Raw genomic sequence first — 21,498 nt, forward strand, 5'->3', positions numbered from 1 at the left:
AAAATTGACATTTAGATACAAGGTTTCTGTGAAGCATTTGTAAAAAGTATTTCAGCAAAATGTAAAAAAAAAAAAAAAAAATGACAAGACAATACTTTCCAATCTTAATTTTTTTATTAATCCAAAAAGCGTAGTTTATGCCACCAGAGCAGAAGCTGTAGAGGACTCGCTGTAAACAGAAATAAACAGACGATTAGAGGCTGCAACACTTCAAAACACACTGCAATAGCTATACGACGACTCCATTATAGTAGGCAAGGGGGACTGCTTTGCATTGGAGGCAAAATTTAAATCAACATGATCCAGCAGTTGCCTTCATGGACATTCAAGTTTTAGTTTCTATCCTGGCATCATTACAAGAGGCCAACAGTAAGCACCTTACACTACTTATGATGGTTGCAACTAATCCTGGTTATCCAGGAATTGAAGCTTTTCAGCATCATCCCAATGAATAACATGTACATCAGATAATAAAATAATTCAAAAACCTCAAATTATACCAACATATTAAAGCAAATGAGCCAAATTCATAAGCGACTGACAAAGGAGAAACTGCTTATTTGTAGGTTTTATTTCATCATGTGTGAAGGGGACTGGCAGATGTGGCACCAAGTAGCCACTCTGCTAATTTACCTCCAGCATTAATCTGGCACAACAGAAATATCACAACTCTTACAAGGAAAGAGCAGGACAATGATTTGTGCATTTTATCTCACTCCCAACAAGTTTTTGAAATCCCACTATATCAGAGAGTTTACCAGAGGAATTGTTGAGATTGCTTCACTGTATGCAGGACAGGAAACTAACTTTTGGCCACGGGTCACAATGTTTTGGTTTGCAAAACGGACCTAGCATGTTTACTATTTTACCAGCCAACTATATTCTTGGAATAGGACCCTCCAACTGTTACTTACCTGCACAAGTGGCTGGTAGAGTAGACAAACTGCCCAGCCATATTTTAAATATACCAGCACTTGGGCTGGTGGCTAGTGTTGATTTCCCATCCTAAACACAAAGAACCATTTCCAAAGCAGAACCAATACGTACTACTTCCAGTTGGGGGCCAGTACTCTCTTGGTCTTGTAGTAACGGGCCAGCCTGTGGATCCTGCTCTCAATGAGAATCAGGCGGAACTTGGCGTCCTTGTCCTGAGAGGAAAGAAGCAAAATGTTAACACTGAAACAAAGATTTGATGTTACTTAAGCTTTGATATCAGATATAAAGTATTCTAAATTTGCATTACAGAGGCTCTGCATCCATCATAGCAGGCCTAGATGGACAATATGGAGTTCTGTCTGCCTATCCTGAGGGGACATTCACCACCACTATGGTTTTCAATAATATTCCTCACATTTAATAATAAATAAGATTCATTAAGGACTGATGAAATGAGTGCTCAACATTATAGGCAACAGGTCTTTCTGATGAAACTCCTAACACCCCAGTGTAATATTCTTCACTGAGTTTAACCAATCTTGTATCACTTCTGATTTACTCTCCATGCAAGTATTCATCTCTGGCTCAATTCAACAACCCCAAATTCAAAACAATTTGCACATCCACACAGGCTGCAGTGAGCAGACTAATATCAAGTAGTATTTGCAAAGTACTCTTAATGTTTGTTTTAAACTACTCAGGGCATCAGATGGGTGGGGTTTACCACATCAAGACAATTCAGAGTGTCAGATAAGTTGTTAGCCTAATAACAGAAAGTACACTAAATTGACAATTACACTTTCCTGTGGTTACTCCACCAGGCGGTGCTCAAAGCACAAAACAAATGCCATGGATTATAGGCCACACTATTTGTCCCAGGTCTGGTAGTTCATTTCTGCAGGTTTTCAGACATGGTTTCAGGCCCAGCTTTTACCTTTCTGTTCCTCTCCAGATGCTTCCTGACGGCCACGGCCTTCTTGATGAGGTGGTAGAGATCCTCGGGCAGGTCGGGGGCCAGGCCCTTGGACTTCAGGATCCTCAGGATCTTGTTGCCAGTGACAAAACGAACCTGGGCCACACCATGGGAGTCCCTCAGAATCACACCTAGACAAGGGGAGGACAAACATGGTTACAAACAAAACAAAAACAGGCTAGAAGGACCCACTAAAGGGCGTTTTCAAACATCATAGGATGGTTTGGGGCTGAATCAGGGGATGAGCTTGAACTTTGTTGCATTTGCACATTTGGTTACCTTTCAGTGAACAATAATTGAACAAAAGCCAGGTGGGAGCAGCCATTAATAACCAAAGTTGGAGCATCAGCTACTTTAGGAGTAAGGATGTGATCCGACCCAACTAACACACAATTCTTCCTGTAGTGGGGTGGGATCATGCTGGAAACGTACCAAAACCACCCTCAACAAGGTCGCGGTCCTATTGTTTTGGTCTGCCCCCGAGTGCGACTGTTGTGTTCCCATATACCCAAATAAACCAGAATATGGGGGAAACCACTGCAAGATTCGAAATAAATGCTGTAAACATACACTACCATTCATACATAGGCATCAACTTCACCATTTATATTTGTCTAAGAAACAAATTTCAAGCATTTATGCATAAGCCTTAAAATTAAAATGGCTTCAAGATAAAGAAAAATATAGTACATTCAATCAGGTGTGTCCAAACTTTTGACTGGTATTGTACATGATGTGGAAACGGCATAGCAACTTTGTCAGTCGATACCAGGCTAAAATAAGGCAACAGTCTTGTAGTTTCTTCAGTACTAATAACTAAGAGCCACATGCAATATATCTGATCAAAGTGGCTTAATTTCCCATCTTGAACAAAGATTTTACTTAGAATTTGTTTTAGAGACCACTTATTATTTTAGTCATTTTTAATCAAAAGACCCTAAACTAATGGTCCAAGTTTATATTGTTCAGCAAACATAATGGATTGGCACAGTGAAATGGCCAATACTGCCAAATTTAGTTAATCCTGTTGGCAGTGTTGTCTGCACATCTCCAAGGTTTGGCTGCACATGTTCACACCAAAACAACTCTGAAGTTCAATTCTGAAAAATGTTTGGGCATCTTATTAGTCCAAATGTTATATAGGGAGAAAAAAAGAACACTGATTTATATAGTTTTCATCAAAGAGCCAAGCAACAGGCAGATAATTAATTTGTCACTGAAGGCAAACCAAACCACAGACAGTCTGATCAAAGCTCGCCTTTTCAGTAAGCTTTCTCTCAGGTCAATATGGGTTAGTCGTATAGTTCGCATTCCAATCAACCTATTCATGAAGCTCATTTGCCATTTGATTTGAGTCCCCATGCAGTGATGCCCCACACAGTGCCCTGTGTGACATCTCAAAATAAGAACGCAAGCAAGCCAAGGTACTTCTACAATACATCATTTAGCAGACGCTTCGGTCCAAAATGACTTAAAAGAAGTGCATTTTGTCAACAGTAGTCAAACCAACTGTATATGACAGTCGTCATCAACTAAGCCTCTAGTAGGAATAAGTAGCATTTATAGAATCAGAGTTTTTTTTTTTTTTAATCTTTTAAAAGCTTTGAGATGTTAACTTGCCATTGTCATAATTGGTAAAGCAGTTATTATTATGCACATGCTATCTGTTTAGGATTTGTCCTAAACAATACAAACAGTATTGTCGGCAAATGCCTTCAAGAGACAGGGTTTGTCTATACATGTACAAACAGTGATGAGGTGGAGAATGAGCAAATCTGTATATATCTAGCAGGTTGAAAATTTGGTAATAGTCACATCTAATGTACAAACTGGAGTTCAATGCACACAAATTATGTGTACTCCACTGCCGATAGTATTATGTTGTGCTCTGAGATTCTGTTGCCTTAGCAGGTCCATATCTGCTGTCAAATTGTCACCAGAAATTCCTGCACACTAAGAGCAGTTAGTGTTCAGACAGTGGGACAAATCAATACAACTACTTCATGAGGTCCCTTTGAAAAGCAGTCATTGTTGCCCTGCTGTAAGCACAACATCCTATTCTGTCTAAACTGTACTCACAACTGAACATACAACATTAAATATAGCCTGATGTTTCCCTGAGGATCCTGAGTCCTGAGCAGCCATACTTACCAATCTGAGAGGGGGTCAGACCCTTTTTGGCCAGCTTGAAGATCTGCTCTTTGACATCGTCAGAGGTGAGTTTCAGCCACTGCAAAGTAGGTTAACATTACCAAATCTGTTCAGAAACTGATAGTTGCTGCTGTCATATTAACTGTGAAATTAAAAAGTTACTGTATACTCACAGTGGGAACACTGCGCCTGTAAGGCAGAGCCGACTGGGACAAGCCCTTTCTGTAGGAGAGAAAATATAAGCCTAGTTAGACACAGTCGCTTTGACAGGAGGACAAAATGGTGAGGCAAACAACTTGACAGACATGTGTAAAGGTAACGAAAAAGGGCAATTTCTTGCATCTGCAAACCGTACTGATTGCTCGTGTGATGGGCCAGCTAACGTTACCTACACTCAGACAGCTAGCTTCCTACCCGAGCTAAAGCTACACGCTAAGAAAAGTAGTTAACGCAAGTGCCACCTATGACACCACTAACGTAATAGCTTCAAACACGAAAGAAAACATGCACTAAGTCTGGGGATATTGGATATTTCATTTGTCTGACTAGGAATTTACGTCAGGCAGAAACGCCAGCGTTAGCAGTAGCTAACGTTAAGATTAGCTTCTGTAACGTTAAGGTTAGCTACTGCTAGCCAGTAATGATGTCGAGTTGAGGGTGCGTTTTTAAAATCAATTTTCTAGGTTCTGGGGCAAATTAGAGAGCTCAATTTAGCCGTAAGACGTCCATAACGTGTTAATAAACTATAACATACCACTAAATCCCATTTTCCTTGGTGAAATAATAGTTTTATATCATAAAAAGCAAGCTTACCCGGGAGCGTGCATGCGACCCATGATGGCGGTAGAGGAAGAGAGGCCGCACACGCGACAGAAAATGGTATTTTGCGCCTGCGTCGGAAATGACGCAATGACGTAAAGCGGAGCTTAATTGACGTTGATCCAACATCAGACTTCTGTTTCTCTGTAATGTACTAGGGTCATGCAGTATTCGAAGTAAAATATATGTAGAATATTAAAAACATATGTAAAATATTATTTATTCAAAATATATGTTGCTCTGTAGACTGTTACAAACCTCTAGCCAAATCCAAATAATTGCATTTTGCCATGTAGGGGCCCATTAGATAAGGGCCTGTGATCCACTATCAGTCCCTGCTCATACATTTAGAAAGCAACATTGTAGTCCAATCACCAAAACTCGAGTCAAGTCCTCATTTGTTCGAATCCGAGTCCAAGTCCGAGTCACCAAGGTCGTGTCTGAGTCGAGTCTCAAGTGAGAGTTCAAGTAATCCATGATAGAACACATTAAAAAGAACACATACAAATTTACAACTACACTAGAAGCTAGATTATTAGTTAGAACGGTCACTCTCAGTTGTAGATCTCAGCTATTTATTTTGTCTTGTCAATTTGATTTTAGAAATAGACCAAAAAGTTCTCACTCCCAGGCACCATACACTCACAGATGTTACATCATCCTGTCAGTGGTTGTGTTGTATGATACATTTTCATAGCCTCTGTCTTCATGTAGGCCTACATTGTTAACCAACCAGATGATCAAGTATAATTTTAGGGTAATGCTTTAAATATGTGTAGCTGATGTCTAAGGTGATCGAGTCCCAAGTTCAAGTTCAAGTACTCAGTGCACATGTCCAAGTCCGAGTCATAAATGTTCAAGTCCGAGTCGAGTCACGAGTCATCAGAATTGTAAATAGAGTCAGAATCAAATCCGAGTCCAGGACTAGAGTCTTACAACACTCTGAGAAAGTAAAATACAAGACAACAGGTTTTTTGTAAAAACATAATCGTATTGTTGAAAGCTATATTTTAGTAATTGTACCATTAACATTCAAGGGATAATTCCTCAAAATGAAATGTTTGTCTGCTCTGTGGGCGGCAGTAGAGAGTGGGCTTGTGACTGGAGTGTCACTGGGTTGAATCCCTGGACCAGCTGGAAAAATCTGAGTGGGAAAATCCTCCATTAAATACCGTGAAGGCAGCCTTGAAGTTGCTGAACTCCCACCTGCACAGGTGGAGCAGACTGTGGTTGTGATGGGCAGCTGGTGTGAATGTGTGTAAATGGGGTAAATGAATGAATGTGAAACTGAGTGTTACTGAAGAAGATTACACATTACTCAGCAAATCTTCACACAATCAACACAGGGGGAAGGGCAGGAGCTGGGTGACTGTTTCTCACAACCAACACCTTTTATACAACATAAATGAACACAGTGCCACTGCAGTTTTGTTCAAAAAAACATTTAATTCGCTTTAGGAAAGAGGGATTACAGTACACACCGATCCATTCGGGTTAAAGATCACCAATTAAGAATAAATAACTGGCCATGTTAATACAAACTCTGTTTGCTTTCTTTTTACAGTCACTAAAAGTGGATCAAGTCACTATTACTCATAGCGTGAGTGATGCTCTTAGATCATAATTGTCTTTGTAGATATTTTCTTTAAAAAACTTTTCCAGATAAATTCATTTCTTTATTAAACATCTTTAGATTTAAAGTTAGCTAGTGGAGAGGAAAGCAGCGAATCTCTTGCTCAGGATCTTGTTCCCTTTTTGTAAAGATGGCTCCTGGTTGAAGTTAAAGTTGCCCCTCAAGCACTGATCTGTGTTCAGCTGGCCTGACGTTCCCTCACAATCCAGAACAATTTGTCACTTAAAAATCAAAAGATGTGATTGGATCTGGACTCTACTGGCAGTCTAACTTATTGCTAACCTTTGACCCAGTCCCTCATCACAGCACCATCATTGCTCCACTAGAAGGCACTGGGAAAGAGACTGTGGTGTTGCTGCCTGAGCTGAAACAAGCCTAATGTCCAGACTCCAGTATTACTGCAGTACTGCAGCTTCATCAAGTCCAAACTGTGGTTTCAAACCACCTGAAGGAAACACTGAACTAACCTACGATCAGTGTTATCGGGCAACCGTAACCTCTGCGTCCAGAGCGCCGACAAGAGCATGTTCCAAAGCTTATGATACAAATTCCCCATAAGGTGTGCTGTGTGAAAGAGTCAAGTAACACCATGAGAGAAAGACCTGGTAGTGTGCACTTAGTAGCAGTCCACTGTTCCACAAGACCGGCATGAGACTCGCTCTAGAAGAACTGTTGGCATAGCTTTACAGAAAACAGATTTTTTCACTTTTTGTCTTTAATAGGGAAATATCACAATGTTAATAAAATATATACTGCAATAAGGCCAAGTCGAGCGATTAAAAAGAGATTGTGAGCACAAACAAAGGCACCCTGTTCAGTTCCCCGTCCGGGAGAGTGGTTTGATTTGCCGTCCTTCTCACTTCTTTTGGCACATACCTGGGGAATCATAAGGTCGCTATTCATTTCCTGCAATCTGGTTTATTGGACTACTCTACCCAGAAATCTCTGCTGCAAAGCAGGAAACCCTGATGCCTCCTATTTGTCTATGTAAAAAAAAAAAAAAAAAAGGAAAATGTAAAAATGAGCCCCCTTCTATTCCTTAAAAAATAAATGTGTCAATCTATATATACTCTTCTGAAAGTAAGCCGTTTTGGTCCTCTAATGTCAAAATGTACAAAACATTACAGCTCTCTGTTATAGTTTAGCAAAAGGAGACAAAATAAGTGGAGATTGTTTGTCACAGAAACAATCTTGATTAGTGAGAGAAAGAGAGGGGGGGGGTGGAGTGAGGAGAAGGGGCGGAGGTTAGAGGCTCCCCTCCGAGGGTGTGAGCTGCTGCCCTCTGAGGGAGCATCTGGAGGAGCTTTTATTCTGCATTCATGTCATATGGGAAGAACCGTCTTAACTTGACAGTTAAAGGCAGTGACTTGCAAGTGTTCAAGCCGTCAAGATCCCATGATGGAGGTTTTCCGACTGATCAGCTGTTTAACACATAACACACACACACACACTTAGTGAGTGATACATTTCAGTTCACGTTTTTCAGCAAAGCAACCATTGCAATTTCAACAACAAAAGAAAAAGTAGTTGTGTCCTGTCATGGTATTTCAAGAGTTGTGATCACAAAATTACTGATAAAAATCATCCATTTGGTTTGTTTTATTTGAAATACAAATCTTACTCCCTATACTTGACTTAAGATTCTTCCTTTTTGTTGACGTCAGAATCAGCAAGTCGGAGAAATCGGGGTCCATCGGCAAACCGAGTTCCCAACTAGAATTTACAACCTGAAAGCAAAGGCGTTTTCAAGTAGGAAGGTTGTGTCTACTGTGTTTCCTATATGATGTGAATGCAGCGATTTTCTGGAGAGGCCAGAGGTGGAGTTGTTCCCGGTTTTGGGAAAAAAGGGAGGGTGGGGTGGAGGGTGGGGTGGGGGGTGTCTAGAAGTAGGGGACGGCCGTGAGTTTGTACCACTTGACCGTCTCCTTGCTGAGGTCAAAGTCTTTGAGTCTGAGCGTGATGCCGCCCAGGTAGTAGTTCTCGCGCAGTGACTCGGCACTGAGCACGCTCAGTTGCAGCTCCCGCAGGCCCAGGGTTTCCTTGCTGTAGCCACTGTACACCAGCTGAGGAGGAAGAGGAAGGAAAACACGTTGTGAGTCCTGCATCTCACCGTGAAGACTACTGAAAAGGCGAGAGTCTGTTATCTGACCACACAGAGAGCAGAGGAACATACTGGCCATGTTTACATGCACAGAGTAACACGGCTATTGGCCATACTTCGGCCATAAGATAACTATAAACTATAAAGATACACTGGCGATTTAAATCAAATCTTTTTATAGTTATAGTTATCTTTATAGTTATCATTCTAGATGTTAATGGGCCTTTACGCTGATGCACCTTTGACTTGAGACTGAGAATCCCTTGCCATGATGAATGAACCAATTAACAGAATATTCCTGTGATTGGCCACATATAGAACGGTCCACCTGCAATTTATGTTTTTTGTTGAAATCATAAAGTACCCATAATGCCGTGAGTTTGAGCGCATACGGCGAAAAACCAAAAGTGAAAGGATAGTAAGATGTTTCCCTCTCACAGTAACTGGTTTAATATCGGACTAAGCCAGGAATCTTAACCAGGTTTCTCATAATCCAAGTATGAGTTTACCTGTGTTATCCTAAACCAAGTTATGGTGTTTACATGCATCAAACCAAAACCAGGTTCCTTGAGTTCAGGAATTCTCTGTGTATGTAAACATAGCCGATGGTTTTCAATATTTAAATCACCATCTCATTGAAAGTAGGATTCCTGGTTTTCCTGGAGATCTTTGTCTTGCGTTTGGAAGTCTTGTGTGGATCTGGAAGCAGGTAGGTTTTCACATACGGGTTCGGATCTGTTCCATCTTCAGAAACCTGAAGGGGAGCGGATGGAATACAGATTAATAGACAGATGGACATAATAAGAATATAAAAGCATAAGAATCTATCCGAGCATCTTCTCAGTAGGGGTGTCGGTGCCTCTAGGTGCTTACCAGGTCTCTGATGTGCATGACCATGATGAAGAGGGTGCTGTTCCTGTAGGAGACTGAGAGCTTCACCTCTCCCTCCACCCGGCCGGACGTGGGACTCAGCGGTGGAGGCTCTGCAGCAGTCAGATACCATGCGTTACATTTATGATATCGTTATCATAAGAATATACAAATTCTTAATAGAATATACTGGAAGAATAGGTAAACGTGAGCTCGGTCTTCACACCGTTTCGCTGTGCAGGTACGGACCAAAACCATACATTTAAAGTGTTTGACAAGAAAAGGGCTACAACATAATCTAACTCTCAGTATGAATCCTCAGCTACATGCATTTCTTCTAAGTTTAGACAGGGAAGTTTTGGAGAGATAACTCACACATCTCAGTGATAAATGTTTTTTGCTCTATTTTTGTTTTTTAAATTTTAAACCTATCCATCTTTCTATCTATCCATTTCAAATTTTTATATATTTTAGTATTTTAACATATTTGTATTATTTTTTACATTTCTATTTCTTTTGATGTATTGTACCGTCTAATTAATTTACCTGGTGCTTTGGGCGTGGCCTCTAAGCCTTCTGTCTTGTCGTCCCGTGCGATCGGATGGAAGAAGGTGTAGATGAGATCACACTAGGAAGAGAGGAGAGGGGATTATTTACATGTGTGTTTTGATGTGTGAATATTTACATTGATCCATTGGGATTTATTTATCTCCTGTGCACAATCTAATAATTTTTCTGTTTTCTTTCCATATTATTATTACATTTTTATATGTACGGATAGATAAACAGCCAAACAGACAAAACAGGCATTCAAATGTATAGGAGGAAATAATGTGTATGTGTGAGCATGTGCGAATAATCTGTCGCACTTCAATCATATGGAAAACTGAACAAAAATCAAATACGTTCATAAATAAAATACAATTGAAAATAAAATAAGCTACACTTAGTGAACAATTTTTGCTATAAAACTCACAGCGTTAATGATAATCTGGGTAAATACAGAATGTTGTTTATGGATGACACAATGCATAATGTACTTCTATCAGTGTGTGTAGAGTTTGTGTACGTGTGTGTGTGTGTGTGTGTGTGTGTGTGTGTGTGTGTGTGTCTACCTGGGTGACCTCTGTGGAGCTCCTCATCAGGTTGTGGACGTAGTTATTGAGCTCCACCTTCCTCTTGGCCGCCACGTCTTTGATGTGGGTACGACCCAGCACCATCTTGTTTGTGAAACTAGAGATGAAGAGAAAGCCAAGACACATTTACTGATCTAACTCTTCCTTAAGCTACTGAACTAGGGTGGCACCTACACAGAAAGGGGGAGTGGGTGACAGTGGCATCTGTCTTTATTAGCATCATGAAGACAATCTATCTTGGATTATTCTTTTATTCGATTGTATTTTTATTGATACAATTACCTTTTTAATTCAAATCCTTTCGTACTTATTACTCTTTGTTCACCAACCTACACTGCTGCTGCAATGACCCAATTTCCCCTTGGGGATTAATAAAGACAATCCTATCTAAAGCACGGTAAATACCATGGTATAAATATGGCGGCTCATAAGCGTACATTACAAGATTATTATTTTAAATGATCGTTCTTTAGCTAAACCATCTCAGATAATGAGCGTTTAGTTAAATGATGAATGAATATGAGTTTGAACAAAAATGTACACCTTGATGTTTTTCATTTCACAATTATTTTTCTTTGCTAAACAACGGTACCTCTTTTTTTATTAATAGCTTCAAATCCTTACAGTATTAAACACAATCACAAATAACAGTGTTCAGGCATGCAACAACAGTCCAAAGACAATACCCATCCAATACTGCACAATCAGTACGATTATGCAGATAAGGAAGAGTTATGTGATTGATGATCTACCAGGGTTCACGTGATGTCCAGCCAGGCCTCATTTAAACTAAGCTAGGTTCCTGTTAGTGCTATCCACTGGTTTCCACAAGGAACGCTACCAATGCCAGCAAGCTGTTTAAATAGCAGCTGAAGGAAAAATATTGTACCTGGCCAATTGACGGTCTACAATCAGACTGTACTGAAGTCTAATATATCATTAAAGGAAAGATTTATCAAAGTCTCCCATTGAGACAGTGAGATGAGATGTTGAGGTGTGTGCAGGAGGGGTTGCTCTACCTCGGCAGCTTCCAGAGGGGGAAGAGGATGGTGAGTTTGTTGTGGAGCTCCTGAAACTCGTCAAAGGTGCGGAAGACAAACTGGGGCTCGTTCTGCCCCTCCCTCAGGATCCTCACCACATAGGTCTGCACAGAGAGGAGGGAGAGAGAGAGATGCACACAGTCAGGGTTCAGTACCTTTCCCAGTTTAAACTCAGGGATGTGATCAGGAACATGAAACAGCAGGCAAAATGCAGCAAATGAATGGGAGCTGTACATTCCAAAAACCTGTAATCTAAAAAAACAAACATGAAACATCACACTTGTACATTTCAAGTGACCTGTGGACTATCCAGTAGAGCCAGTGCATACACTTTCATAAATCTTTAGATTAATCAGCAGCACAATACTCATGCCTTCAAACACTTGGGTCAATTAACATTTTCCAGCCCAAAATCCACTGTCCCCAAACTAATGGTTTTAGACTGTAATAGCAATAATAATCTTTATTTATATAGCACTTTTCAAAAACAAAGTTACGAAGTTCTTCACAATCAAGAGAGATAAAAGACAAAGGACAGATCAATAAAACAGAAAGCAAATGAGGATGAACAATCCAGATATCGCGTGTGTGATGGATGGACAAACATGTAGCGCCCCCCTTGGACCAATCTATGTAATGAGAGGAGATGCATCATTCTCCCAAGTTTCATCAAAATCCGTTCAGCGTTGTCTGAGATATTGCTTGTGAGGGACGAACGAATGAACGAACAAACAAACAAAAGGAAGGAGACTGATCCATATTCCTCCCCCTGATTTCACTGTGAGGGGACAATCAGCGCTGGTTGGGCTTACATAGTGCTTGTCGGGGTTGTATCTCTTCTGGAAGGAGAAGATGGAGGCGTGGAGGATGCGTCCCTCCTGTTTCAGGGTGTAGGTCCTGGGGGAGAAGGACAGGATGGGCTCGTCGTTGGCCGGCAGACCGGAGAATCGTAGCTGGGCCAGGTTGTGGATGAAGAAGTTGAACTTGGTGGCCACACTGCCCAGACTGGACTCTATCAGCCTGAGGAGGAGAGAGAGAGATGGAGGGATGGAGTTGGGAAAGGGAGTGGTGAGAGGAGAGGGAGGTAGAGAGGGAAGACGGGGGAGAGGGAGAGGAAGAGGGAGAAAAAAGACAGGCAGAAGGGAGTAAACAGACAGGAGAGGAGAGAGAGGTAGAGGCAAGGAGGGGGGAGAGAGGAATGAGTGATGGGGGAGAAGGAGAAAACATGGTGGAAGTAAGAGAGAGATGAATAATAGAGGTGAGAGGAGAGATAAGAGATTTTTAGGATGACCCCGCAAAAACATGAACAACAACATACTCTTTGACCTAAAGCTGCGACAAAACAACAAGGTATTTTCCACCAAGCAGGTTTTCTATTCCAAACCAGTCTGACCTGTCTCAGAACAAAAATATGCCTAATACCATTCCCAGAGTGTCAGATGACTGTTTTTGTTGCTGTAATGTGATACAGTGGCTATCCTTGACCTCCTTTTGTTATAGTGCCACCTGGTGGATGTCATGAGGTAGTAGCAGAAAAACAGAAACGTCCTCTGACTCAATCTACTCCAAACAGCCTGGCCAAAACAGTAGCTGTACACTTTTGAATACTTGTTAGGAAAAAAAACCCAGAGCAGTGCATGATTTCTCTCATTATGCCAGCGATGTACCTGGTTTTGAGGTTGTGTAAGTGTCGGGAAGTTATGTTAAGTGCACCTTAAGTAGTTTTTAATGTATATTGCTGCTGTTATGTGAAGACCTTGTAATCTTGTGACCCTAATTTCAAATATGGCACAAAATTTCATTCTGAATTCAAAGACAACGTGACTCTATGTGCCGAGTAAGGACCCCCAGAACCCATTTGGAAACCCCCCCCCCTTTTTTTCATCCAACAAAGTGATTGGGTGGCCTAGAAAGGATATCTGCAGGCTTACGAAAGCCAAATATAAGACATTTTAAGACCTTTTTAATGCTACCTGTAATTGAATTTACAACCAATTTAAAACTATAAATGGGTAGAATAAAAAAATAATTGGGAAATTAATTGTCATGGGGCATGAAGTGCAACTGTGTTTATTAAAGCAGATATGATGAAAAAAAAAAACGTTTAAAATCTTTTGCATGTTGTACTACTAACCCTGTTCTGTATTAATTAATCAAAAGTGGAAATACAGCGCAAAGAAACCTGTCACTGCATGGTGGGAAAAAAATGATTTAAGGCTTTAAATCTAGGTAATTATTTTTACGATTTTTCAGACAAGACCTATGGATACTCTGCTAGAGGTTGGACGGGCTGCCCCTTAATCAAAAGGCCACAGGGTCGATCCCCAAAACAGCTGATGTGCATTAATCAACAGCCATGTTTCCTGCTGAAGTGTCCTTGAGCAAGACACTGAAGCCCAACATGCACACTCATTTTAAGTTCTAACCCTAACCCTTTGGATAACAGCATCAGCTAAATGCCTAAAATGTAATATATCTTGCTCAGTCTGCCGAATGATTCATGTGTTTTATTGAAACAGAAGTGGAGACAGTTGAGATTGGACAGTGCTGGGAGAGCTGAGTGTGTTTACCTGGTGAAGAAGATGGTGGCCTCGGCGTCGGTGTTGTGCGGCTGCAGGGCGTCGTACACGTACTTCAGATCCTGGGACCCAGTCAGCTCTGGGAGGCCTGATGATGTCATCTGGGACACACACACACACACACAAACGTACAAAAGTGTTATCGTTGTGTCAACCAAGGCCTTAAGTTACCTACTAATCTTTTAAAGGTACTATAATTCGTTTTAAATTTGTGCTATCAATCATTTTGTAAGAGTAGCTGTCACAATCTCAAAGGGTGGATATCTCATTTTGGAACCAAACTAAATATTTCATGGCAGTTCATTATAATGCCAGTAGGTAACTAGGACACAAAGTGACAACGAGCTACACTTTTAGAAATACGATAAACTTTCTCCTGTCAAGAAACCAGACCAAGAAGCCATTTACCACGCTCTACAAGCAGACATTTCCAGGACAACAGTGAGGCATGTAGATTTATTAGGAAGGCACAACTTGTTATTCTGGCTCTTGCAGGTGCAAAGGATAACAGTACAGCTATACAAGGGAGACCCTCATAAAAGGAGGACAAAACTAGAGCAAAGAGACAAAGAAAAATAAGCTGAAGCTAGAAAAAGGCAGTAAGAAAACTTGGCAGTAGCCTGAAGGTCCAGGAGCCGAGCAGCAGACGAATACAGCATCACTGGTTCAAATCTGACCGCTCCAGTGGAGCTTTTACACAGCCATCAATTGTACTGGGGAGGTCCAAAGTGTGTGTGTGTGTGTGTGTGTGTGTGTGTGTGTGTGACTGTGTGATTGTATGAATGTAAAGCAGAGTGTTGTGGTAAAAAGAAGGGTAAAATGGGTAACAATATCGTATTTCACTAGGGTAAAATAAGATATCGGTATCCAAGAATTCACCCTCAATGCTAAAATCCATTAAAACAATTCTGTGGCAGTCTGTGTTGCATTCCACTCTGTCAGTTGTGTGTGTATAAATTGATGCATGTGTGTGTATGTATTCATGTGTATGTGTGTATTAATATGTGTGTATATACACAATATATATACAGTACGTTTGTGTGTATGGGTTTGTGTGTGTGTGTGTTGTGCCTCACCAGTGACAGCAGGTTGAGGAAGAGTCCGGAGTGTTTGCGGATCAGGTTGTAGGCCTGGGAGCACAGGTCCACAAACAGCTGGAAGCGACTGGTGGGACGCTCTCCCCCGTTGATGACGTACGCCATGTCGGAGGTCAGAACGAACGGAGCCCGGTCCCTGACAGACGGGGAGGGTGGGGGTGGGGGTGGGGGTGGGGGGGTATGAAGGGAGAAAGGGTCAAAATACAGTTCAGGAACAAGGGGGCTGGCAGTAGCCTGTTAGAGAAAAGGGAAGGACTGGAAGGTCTCCAGCTCAAATCCCTGGGAAAATCACAGTGGGAAAAGTGAATAAGAAATGCTCTCCCCTCCTTTTACTACCACTGAGGTGCCCTTGAGCAAGGCACACAACCTCCAACTGCTCCAGTGGAGCTGCTCAGTGGCCAAAATAGAAGCCTGTGGTTGTACTGGGCAGCTCCAGGTGGGAATGTGTGGAACTCGTGTGAGCTGTGAAGCAGCGAGTTGCTGGAAAGGAACATTAATCATGCTGTGGAGAAATACAGGAGTTCCTACATTTGTAATTCATCGACCCTTAAGGGAATACACAAAGTTTTTGGGAGATTGGACTATTGCTCAAGTCACCTGTTAATTGATGAGAACAAGTGGTTGATCATTCCCTCTGGTGCTTTACACTTTAGCATACACTATGTTGAGTGAACAATGTACTGCAGACACATGGATGATTTTGGTGTGCATGTTTTCATCACTTAACAGGTAAGTTGACCAATGGGCCAAAATTTGGTGAACTCCTTTAAGACTGTGTTAGCATCTCCCATTGAAATCGATTTGTACTTTTAGCTTGCTGCACGCTGTTACCTTTTGAAGCTGCCGAACATCTGGGCGTGGCCCAGGAATTTGCCGAAGTCGATGTGGAACATGTGACCGGTGGAGCGCAGCATGATGTTGTCGTTATGGCGATCGCAGATGCCCAGTACGTAGGTCGCCACACAGCATCCTGCACATGAATAGATGAAGTTCTCTGATGCCTGGAGAGAAGAGACAGAGACAGAGACAGAGACAGAGACAGCAAGAGGAAAGGAGAAAGTGTGAGTAAATTTGAGTTAGAAAAAAAAGTATTTTGAGCAAAACTTGGATCTGCAGACATCAGTTGTAAAGCACAAGCTACTATTCAGGAAAATGTTAGCAGTTGGCTACATGTGAAAATATAGATATTCTTTGGCTGGCTACATGACCAAGTGCTGCCATGATGTAGTGTAATGTTGGCTGACTGGAGTTAGGAAGGGCGGTAGCCTAAATGGTAGAAGCAAGTTTGTGACTGGAGAGTTGGCTGTATGAATCCTGGCTGGGAAAATTTGAGCATTGAAGACCAATGTCAGTGTTCAGTATGATGGATGTAGATAATGGCTGTGCAATTTGACTGTCAACTAGACCATATCACTCTGTGTTGTTCATTCCTGAACAACACATTTTCCATACTTTTCCAGGTGTTTCAAGCAATTATCAAAATTCAAGACTTGCAAATTATTAAATTCATTTTCCATAAACTTCCAGACTTTCCAGACCTGTGTAGTAAACAGCCTCAAACAGTGTAGAGCTCCATATAAGTTATGTGACTAGCAACAAGTTTATTATTGCTTCCTGTCTAAGTGTGGGGTTGAGGTTTGTGCAGAGGACTTTTAGGGTCAGTGTGTTTTTAAGCAGGGAGTAAAGTTTCACTTTTATAGGTGTCAAAGGTTGTACAGTTCTACTGCTGTAAACTTCAAGAGTAGGTAGGTTATGTGTTTTAAGTCAAACACAGCCATACCATAGCGTCAAAGGAAAATGACGGTTTTACTCTTTCGCTCATTCCTTCAACTTCTCCCTATTTTACATTGTGTCATAGGTCATAAAAAAAGAGGCAGTTCACTGGTGTTGCTGAGATGCACAACATATGTGAAATAAAACATGGTAACATATTAACATATGCCATTTGGTGGAGGCTTTTTATCGAAGTGCATTACAGTGCCATCAGTGCACAGACCTTCCATCGCCCACTTCCAGCTAACCATTCAAACATGAAATTTATGGTTCATCATTGCCAATTATTCAAAATGTGCATAATTATGAACCTTAAATTAGATTATATCTCTCACTATGTGCGATACGCAACACTAGTTGAGGTGGACCTGAAGTAGTAGAGAGATGTCCCAACAACGTAACACAGCTATTCTCCTTTAACTGTGTGTGTGTGTGTGTGTGTGTGTGTGTGTGTGTACCTTCTCGTACTCGTCCTCAGCAGGGTTGTACTTGCGGAGCCACTCGGCCAGCGGTTTGTCCTTGAAGGATCCGGTGACGCCGTACTCCACCTGGATCTTCCTCAGAGTGTCGGAGGACGGCACCAGCTCCACCATGCCTGGACCACACACAAAAACACTCTTAACACACAACACAAGCTCTGTGGTTCGCCTTCTAAAATTGCATTGTATTGCTGTAGTTGATCAGAGTATGTCTAATTAGCATAAACTCAGATTGTCTTGACGCTGTGTGCTGTTGTTTATAGAAAGTCAGGTTAAAATGCAGCATTTCAATCAGCATTCACACTGATTATCAGCCAAACACACTGTTAAAAAAACCTGATTGGTGCATCCCCACCAATTGCTAACTGGCTGCAAAACAATGTAAAAGGGGAATGTGTGAAAAAATAAAACCTTCATTCACATGAATTTCATATGCATGTATAATTTGTGTACTAAATCAGTTTGTTTGGAATAAACAGAAGAAGAAGTGGGTAGTTAGCATGAGACCACTTTTTATCAGTGATCGTCCGTTTAAATGTTGTTTGATGGTGTGTGTGTGTGTGTGTGTGTGTGTGTGTGTGTGTGTGTGTGTGTTACCTTTATCCTTGCCGGTGGAGATGCATTTGAAGTTGACGATGCGGAGGTCCAGGCCCTCCTGCAGCCAGATGCGGTCCATGATACGGATCATCTGAAGAGCCAGCATGTCCTGCCTCAGGTCCTCTCCCACCTGACACACACACACACACACAGAAAAGTACAATAACATGCCACAGTTTTGATATTTCACTCTAGCCACCAGGGGGCGCAGTGTTCAGATGAGAGGCACGTAAACAGGAGTCGTACCTGATCATCACAACTCCCCAGTGTAAATTATCTACCACACACTGGACTGTGTGTGGTAGATACATGAGAACCAGTGATCAGGTATTGTTTAAAATAGTACTTGATAAATGATGGTTCATAAGGTCAGGGTAAATTTTCAACATTTTGCATTGTGTGTGTGTGTGTGTGTGTGTGTGTGTGTGTGTACCTTGAACATGACGTTGATCTCTTCTCCCAGCGGGTCAGCGTTGACCAGAGCCAGCTTTAAGGGAACTGCGTTGGAGTTGAAGAAGGAGCAGGCCTGTACAGAAACACAGAAACACACACACACACACACACACACACACACACCCTATGACTTCATTTCCTGCATTAGGGCCATTTATTTATTTTCTTCCCCCTTGTCATTTCATGGATCTTATTGTTGTACCATTTTCCACCATGCTGTGTTGTGTTGTCTTTAGGATCCTGATATACAATCCAGTCATGTCTTTGCTTATTATTATTTATTTGTTTGTACCTTTCATTTCTTGTGAGGAGAGCTATTTTCATAAGCCCCTTGCGTTTATTTAATCTAACCTGCCCAAACTATTAATTCCAGCTCTTCTTCCTGTGTTTTTCATCGTATCTCTGAGTTTTTTTTTTATAACTTTGCTTCTATGTTTTATCACTAAATAAACTAAAAGTGACAAGGTATTCTGTTACTGTACTGAAGCCCAACCCTTTGCTCTGGACAGCCTGAAGAGTGCAGACCGTCCCACTGATGAACCACAGAGGTAACCAAGTTGATTCAACAGAGCAAAGGCTGGCCAACGGCTACTTTATCTCCCACAATTCCTTGTGTTCTGAGTAGAGGGCCTCCTCTTACACAGGACAATATACAGACATGAAAAATCTGACACCCAAAGTATAAGATTTCAGCATCCTTGATGAAAATCATTATGGGGCGTTTTAAAACGTGTGCATGCATGTATTTCATATTTTGGAGAAACTGGAAACACTTTCCCAGGAGTGTGTGGCTGTCCTCCCCTCCCTGAGAAAGACTTCAGTATTTGTATTGATTGATATTGTTGTGACTTCACTACCATTAATCATTGGTACATCTGGTATATCCAGTATGGTGTGAGCAGTGTATCGACTTTAATACATAACAAGAATAGACGATTGTGAATTGTATAAATGTGACACAAATGACACAGTGGAGGTATAATATTGTGATGAAGATGTTCGATTACTGAAACCTTGATTTTTGTTCATGCACTGAATTAAACTACTGTCTGCATTGAGGCTGTGAGTGTTCAGTGGCTTCTTGTTAGTCAAGGGGTGTGTGTGTGTGTGTGTGTGTGTGTGTGTGTGTGTGTGTGTGTTACCTTGACGTTTAGCTCCTTGGCCACCAGACTGGGGCTGAGGGGCAGTCGGCAGCTGTTCCTCTGGAAGAAGTTCTGAACGTTTTCAAGACCCTCCTGCAGCGCCACCTGGACACACACACACACACACAAATGCAGAGATGTTAGTACAAACACAATACAGAAACGTAAGTACATAGTAAGTACTTTCTGCCTGTATAGTGTTGGTAAGTCAGACCGCATCCTTATCTATTGTCATCTTTAACACACATACACAAAAACAGACACGCACAAACACAAAATGTAAGCACACTGCTGTCTACCTTTACCTTTGAAGTCAGACCACATCCTAATCCATCTCTAACACACACACACACACACAAACACACACACACACACAAAACGTTGTTCCTTCCTGGTTTGTTAATGTTGTTTTTCAGCTCAGAAAAGTTCTCAAGAGGTACGCAGCCTGGTTTCCACTGCAGTTGGGCTGAAAACCACAATCTAATACAACGAATATGTGAAACAAGCTATAAAAAAACATTCTGGTATATTCCTGTAAAGTGCCCTATTTGTAGAATTCCCTGATATTCCCTAGGCTAGCGAGCTGGAGCTCCCATCCAGCTGCAACTGGAAGGTGACGGTCTAGAAACCTGAGACGGAGCTGAACAATGTGCTCCAATCGGAATGCGCTCAGCCTTTGAGCGTTAAGTTTTATTGGTTGGCAGATACGTCAGTCAAATGCCGGTAGGCAGCGTCATTAAGTTGCTAAGCAGCCACAATTTACTTGATGTACAACAACATGGCGAACCTTAATATTAAGCTGCGTTGCAATTGCTTCGTTGTCGACGTTCCTTTTAAAAATATGTTTTTCATGTTGTCCATACACATAAACTTTTGCAAATTTAATCAGCTGTAACGTTCACACCTGTTGATATTTTCGCACTCCTGACATCTGCTGAGCGGTTGCCAGGGTAACCACTGAACAAATTTCAGATACCCAGGGCTCAAATCAGTGAGTGACAAGACGAATCATAAAGAAAATGCTCCCCTCACAATAACACCTGCCTCCTCAATACATTATCACTGTAGGCAACATCAAAGAAACTCCCCAGACTATTTGGGTCAAAGAGTCAGGTTAGGACCAGGCAAGAAATTCCCTGAGTTTCCCAGAGAATTGATCTAATTCCCTAAGTTTCCCTCAAAATTTCACAATTTTCTTGAAATTCCATGATCAGTGTTACCAGTGTCTTGACTTTCTCCACACACAGACACACACACACACACACACACACACCCCTCCCAGCTCCCCTGCTGACCTGTCGTGTGGACCCTCCAGCCTGTCGGACCCTCTCGGCCACGGCTCCCAGCAGGGTGACCAGGTGGGTCTGTTTGTCCAGCTCCGCCCTCAGCCCCCCCCCACACAGACACAGCAGGGCACCCAGCACCCGTTCATAGCGCCGCCCCCAGGCCGGGTCCTGCACCGCATCCCTCAGCAGCCTGCAGCCGTTACACACAACAGAACATCTGACACTCAGCTGACGCTCTCATCCAAAACACATTTCAGTACAAAAATAAAAGCATTCATTTTTAGCCAGGGGTGAGAAATTAACTCCTTCTTTAAATCGGCAAGGCAATCGGCAACAAAATCCAAATACATTGGAGATCGGCAATGGCCTGAATCCATCGCCAATCTCCAATGTATTTGTCTTATCACCCAACCCTAATAAGGAGCAATAAAGT

The 21,498-nt window shown here is 41.8% G+C and overlaps 2 protein-coding genes and 1 non-coding gene across 3 annotated transcripts in view; all 3 read right to left on the reverse strand.

Annotated features, from left to right (window-relative positions):
- Nucleotides 1–95: 95 nt before the first annotated feature.
- rps13 (ribosomal protein S13) lies at nt 96–4,932 on the reverse strand. The gene is made up of 6 exons (XM_071911077.2): nt 4,874–4,932; nt 4,234–4,282; nt 4,061–4,139; nt 1,871–2,040; nt 1,048–1,148; nt 96–169 (listed from the first exon to the last, which is right to left on the reverse strand). The coding sequence occupies exons 1-6, from the start codon at nt 4,894–4,896 to the stop codon at nt 136–138; spliced, it is 456 nt and encodes a 151-aa protein (XP_071767178.1). The 5' UTR covers nt 4,897–4,932; the 3' UTR covers nt 96–135.
- Nucleotides 578–706, reverse strand: LOC139920989 (small nucleolar RNA SNORA19). The gene has a single exon (XR_011785072.1). It is a non-coding gene; the product is annotated as a small nucleolar RNA SNORA19 (small nucleolar RNA).
- A 1,373-nt stretch (nt 4,933–6,305) lies between the features above and the next one.
- pik3c2a (phosphatidylinositol-4-phosphate 3-kinase, catalytic subunit type 2 alpha) overlaps nt 6,306–21,498 on the reverse strand; it is a 57,250-nt gene continuing 42,057 nt past the window's right edge. The window contains exons 19-33 of the mRNA XM_071911104.2: nt 21,075–21,255; nt 19,780–19,884; nt 18,618–18,710; nt 18,185–18,314; nt 17,567–17,703; nt 16,167–16,336; nt 15,315–15,471; nt 14,230–14,339; nt 12,472–12,679; nt 11,639–11,763; nt 10,599–10,716; nt 10,030–10,111; nt 9,487–9,596; nt 9,242–9,367; nt 6,306–8,575 (exon numbers count right to left, since the gene is read on the reverse strand). Coding sequence (XP_071767205.2) covers nt 8,393–8,575; nt 9,242–9,367; nt 9,487–9,596; nt 10,030–10,111; nt 10,599–10,716; nt 11,639–11,763; nt 12,472–12,679; nt 14,230–14,339; nt 15,315–15,471; nt 16,167–16,336; nt 17,567–17,703; nt 18,185–18,314; nt 18,618–18,710; nt 19,780–19,884; nt 21,075–21,255 — 2,035 coding nt within the window. The 3' untranslated portion in view covers nt 6,306–8,392. The remainder of the gene's footprint in view (nt 8,576–9,241; nt 9,368–9,486; nt 9,597–10,029; nt 10,112–10,598; nt 10,717–11,638; nt 11,764–12,471; nt 12,680–14,229; nt 14,340–15,314; nt 15,472–16,166; nt 16,337–17,566; nt 17,704–18,184; nt 18,315–18,617; nt 18,711–19,779; nt 19,885–21,074; nt 21,256–21,498) is intronic.

This window comes from Centroberyx gerrardi, chromosome 4 (genome assembly GCF_048128805.1).
Source record: "Centroberyx gerrardi isolate f3 chromosome 4, fCenGer3.hap1.cur.20231027, whole genome shotgun sequence".
Taxonomy (NCBI): Eukaryota; Metazoa; Chordata; class Actinopteri; order Beryciformes; family Berycidae; genus Centroberyx; species Centroberyx gerrardi.

Coding starts and splice junctions, on each gene's coding strand:
- rps13 (XM_071911077.2), bottom strand. CDS start 4,896: ATGGGTCGCATGCACGCTCCCGG. Junction 4,140..4,233: donor ACAGGCGCAGTGTTCCCACT/GTGAGTATACAG, acceptor CCTACTTTGCAG/TGGCTGAAACTCACCTCTGA. Junction 2,041..4,060: donor TCTGACCCCCTCTCAGATTG/GTAAGTATGGCT, acceptor CCCCTTGTCTAG/GTGTGATTCTGAGGGACTCC.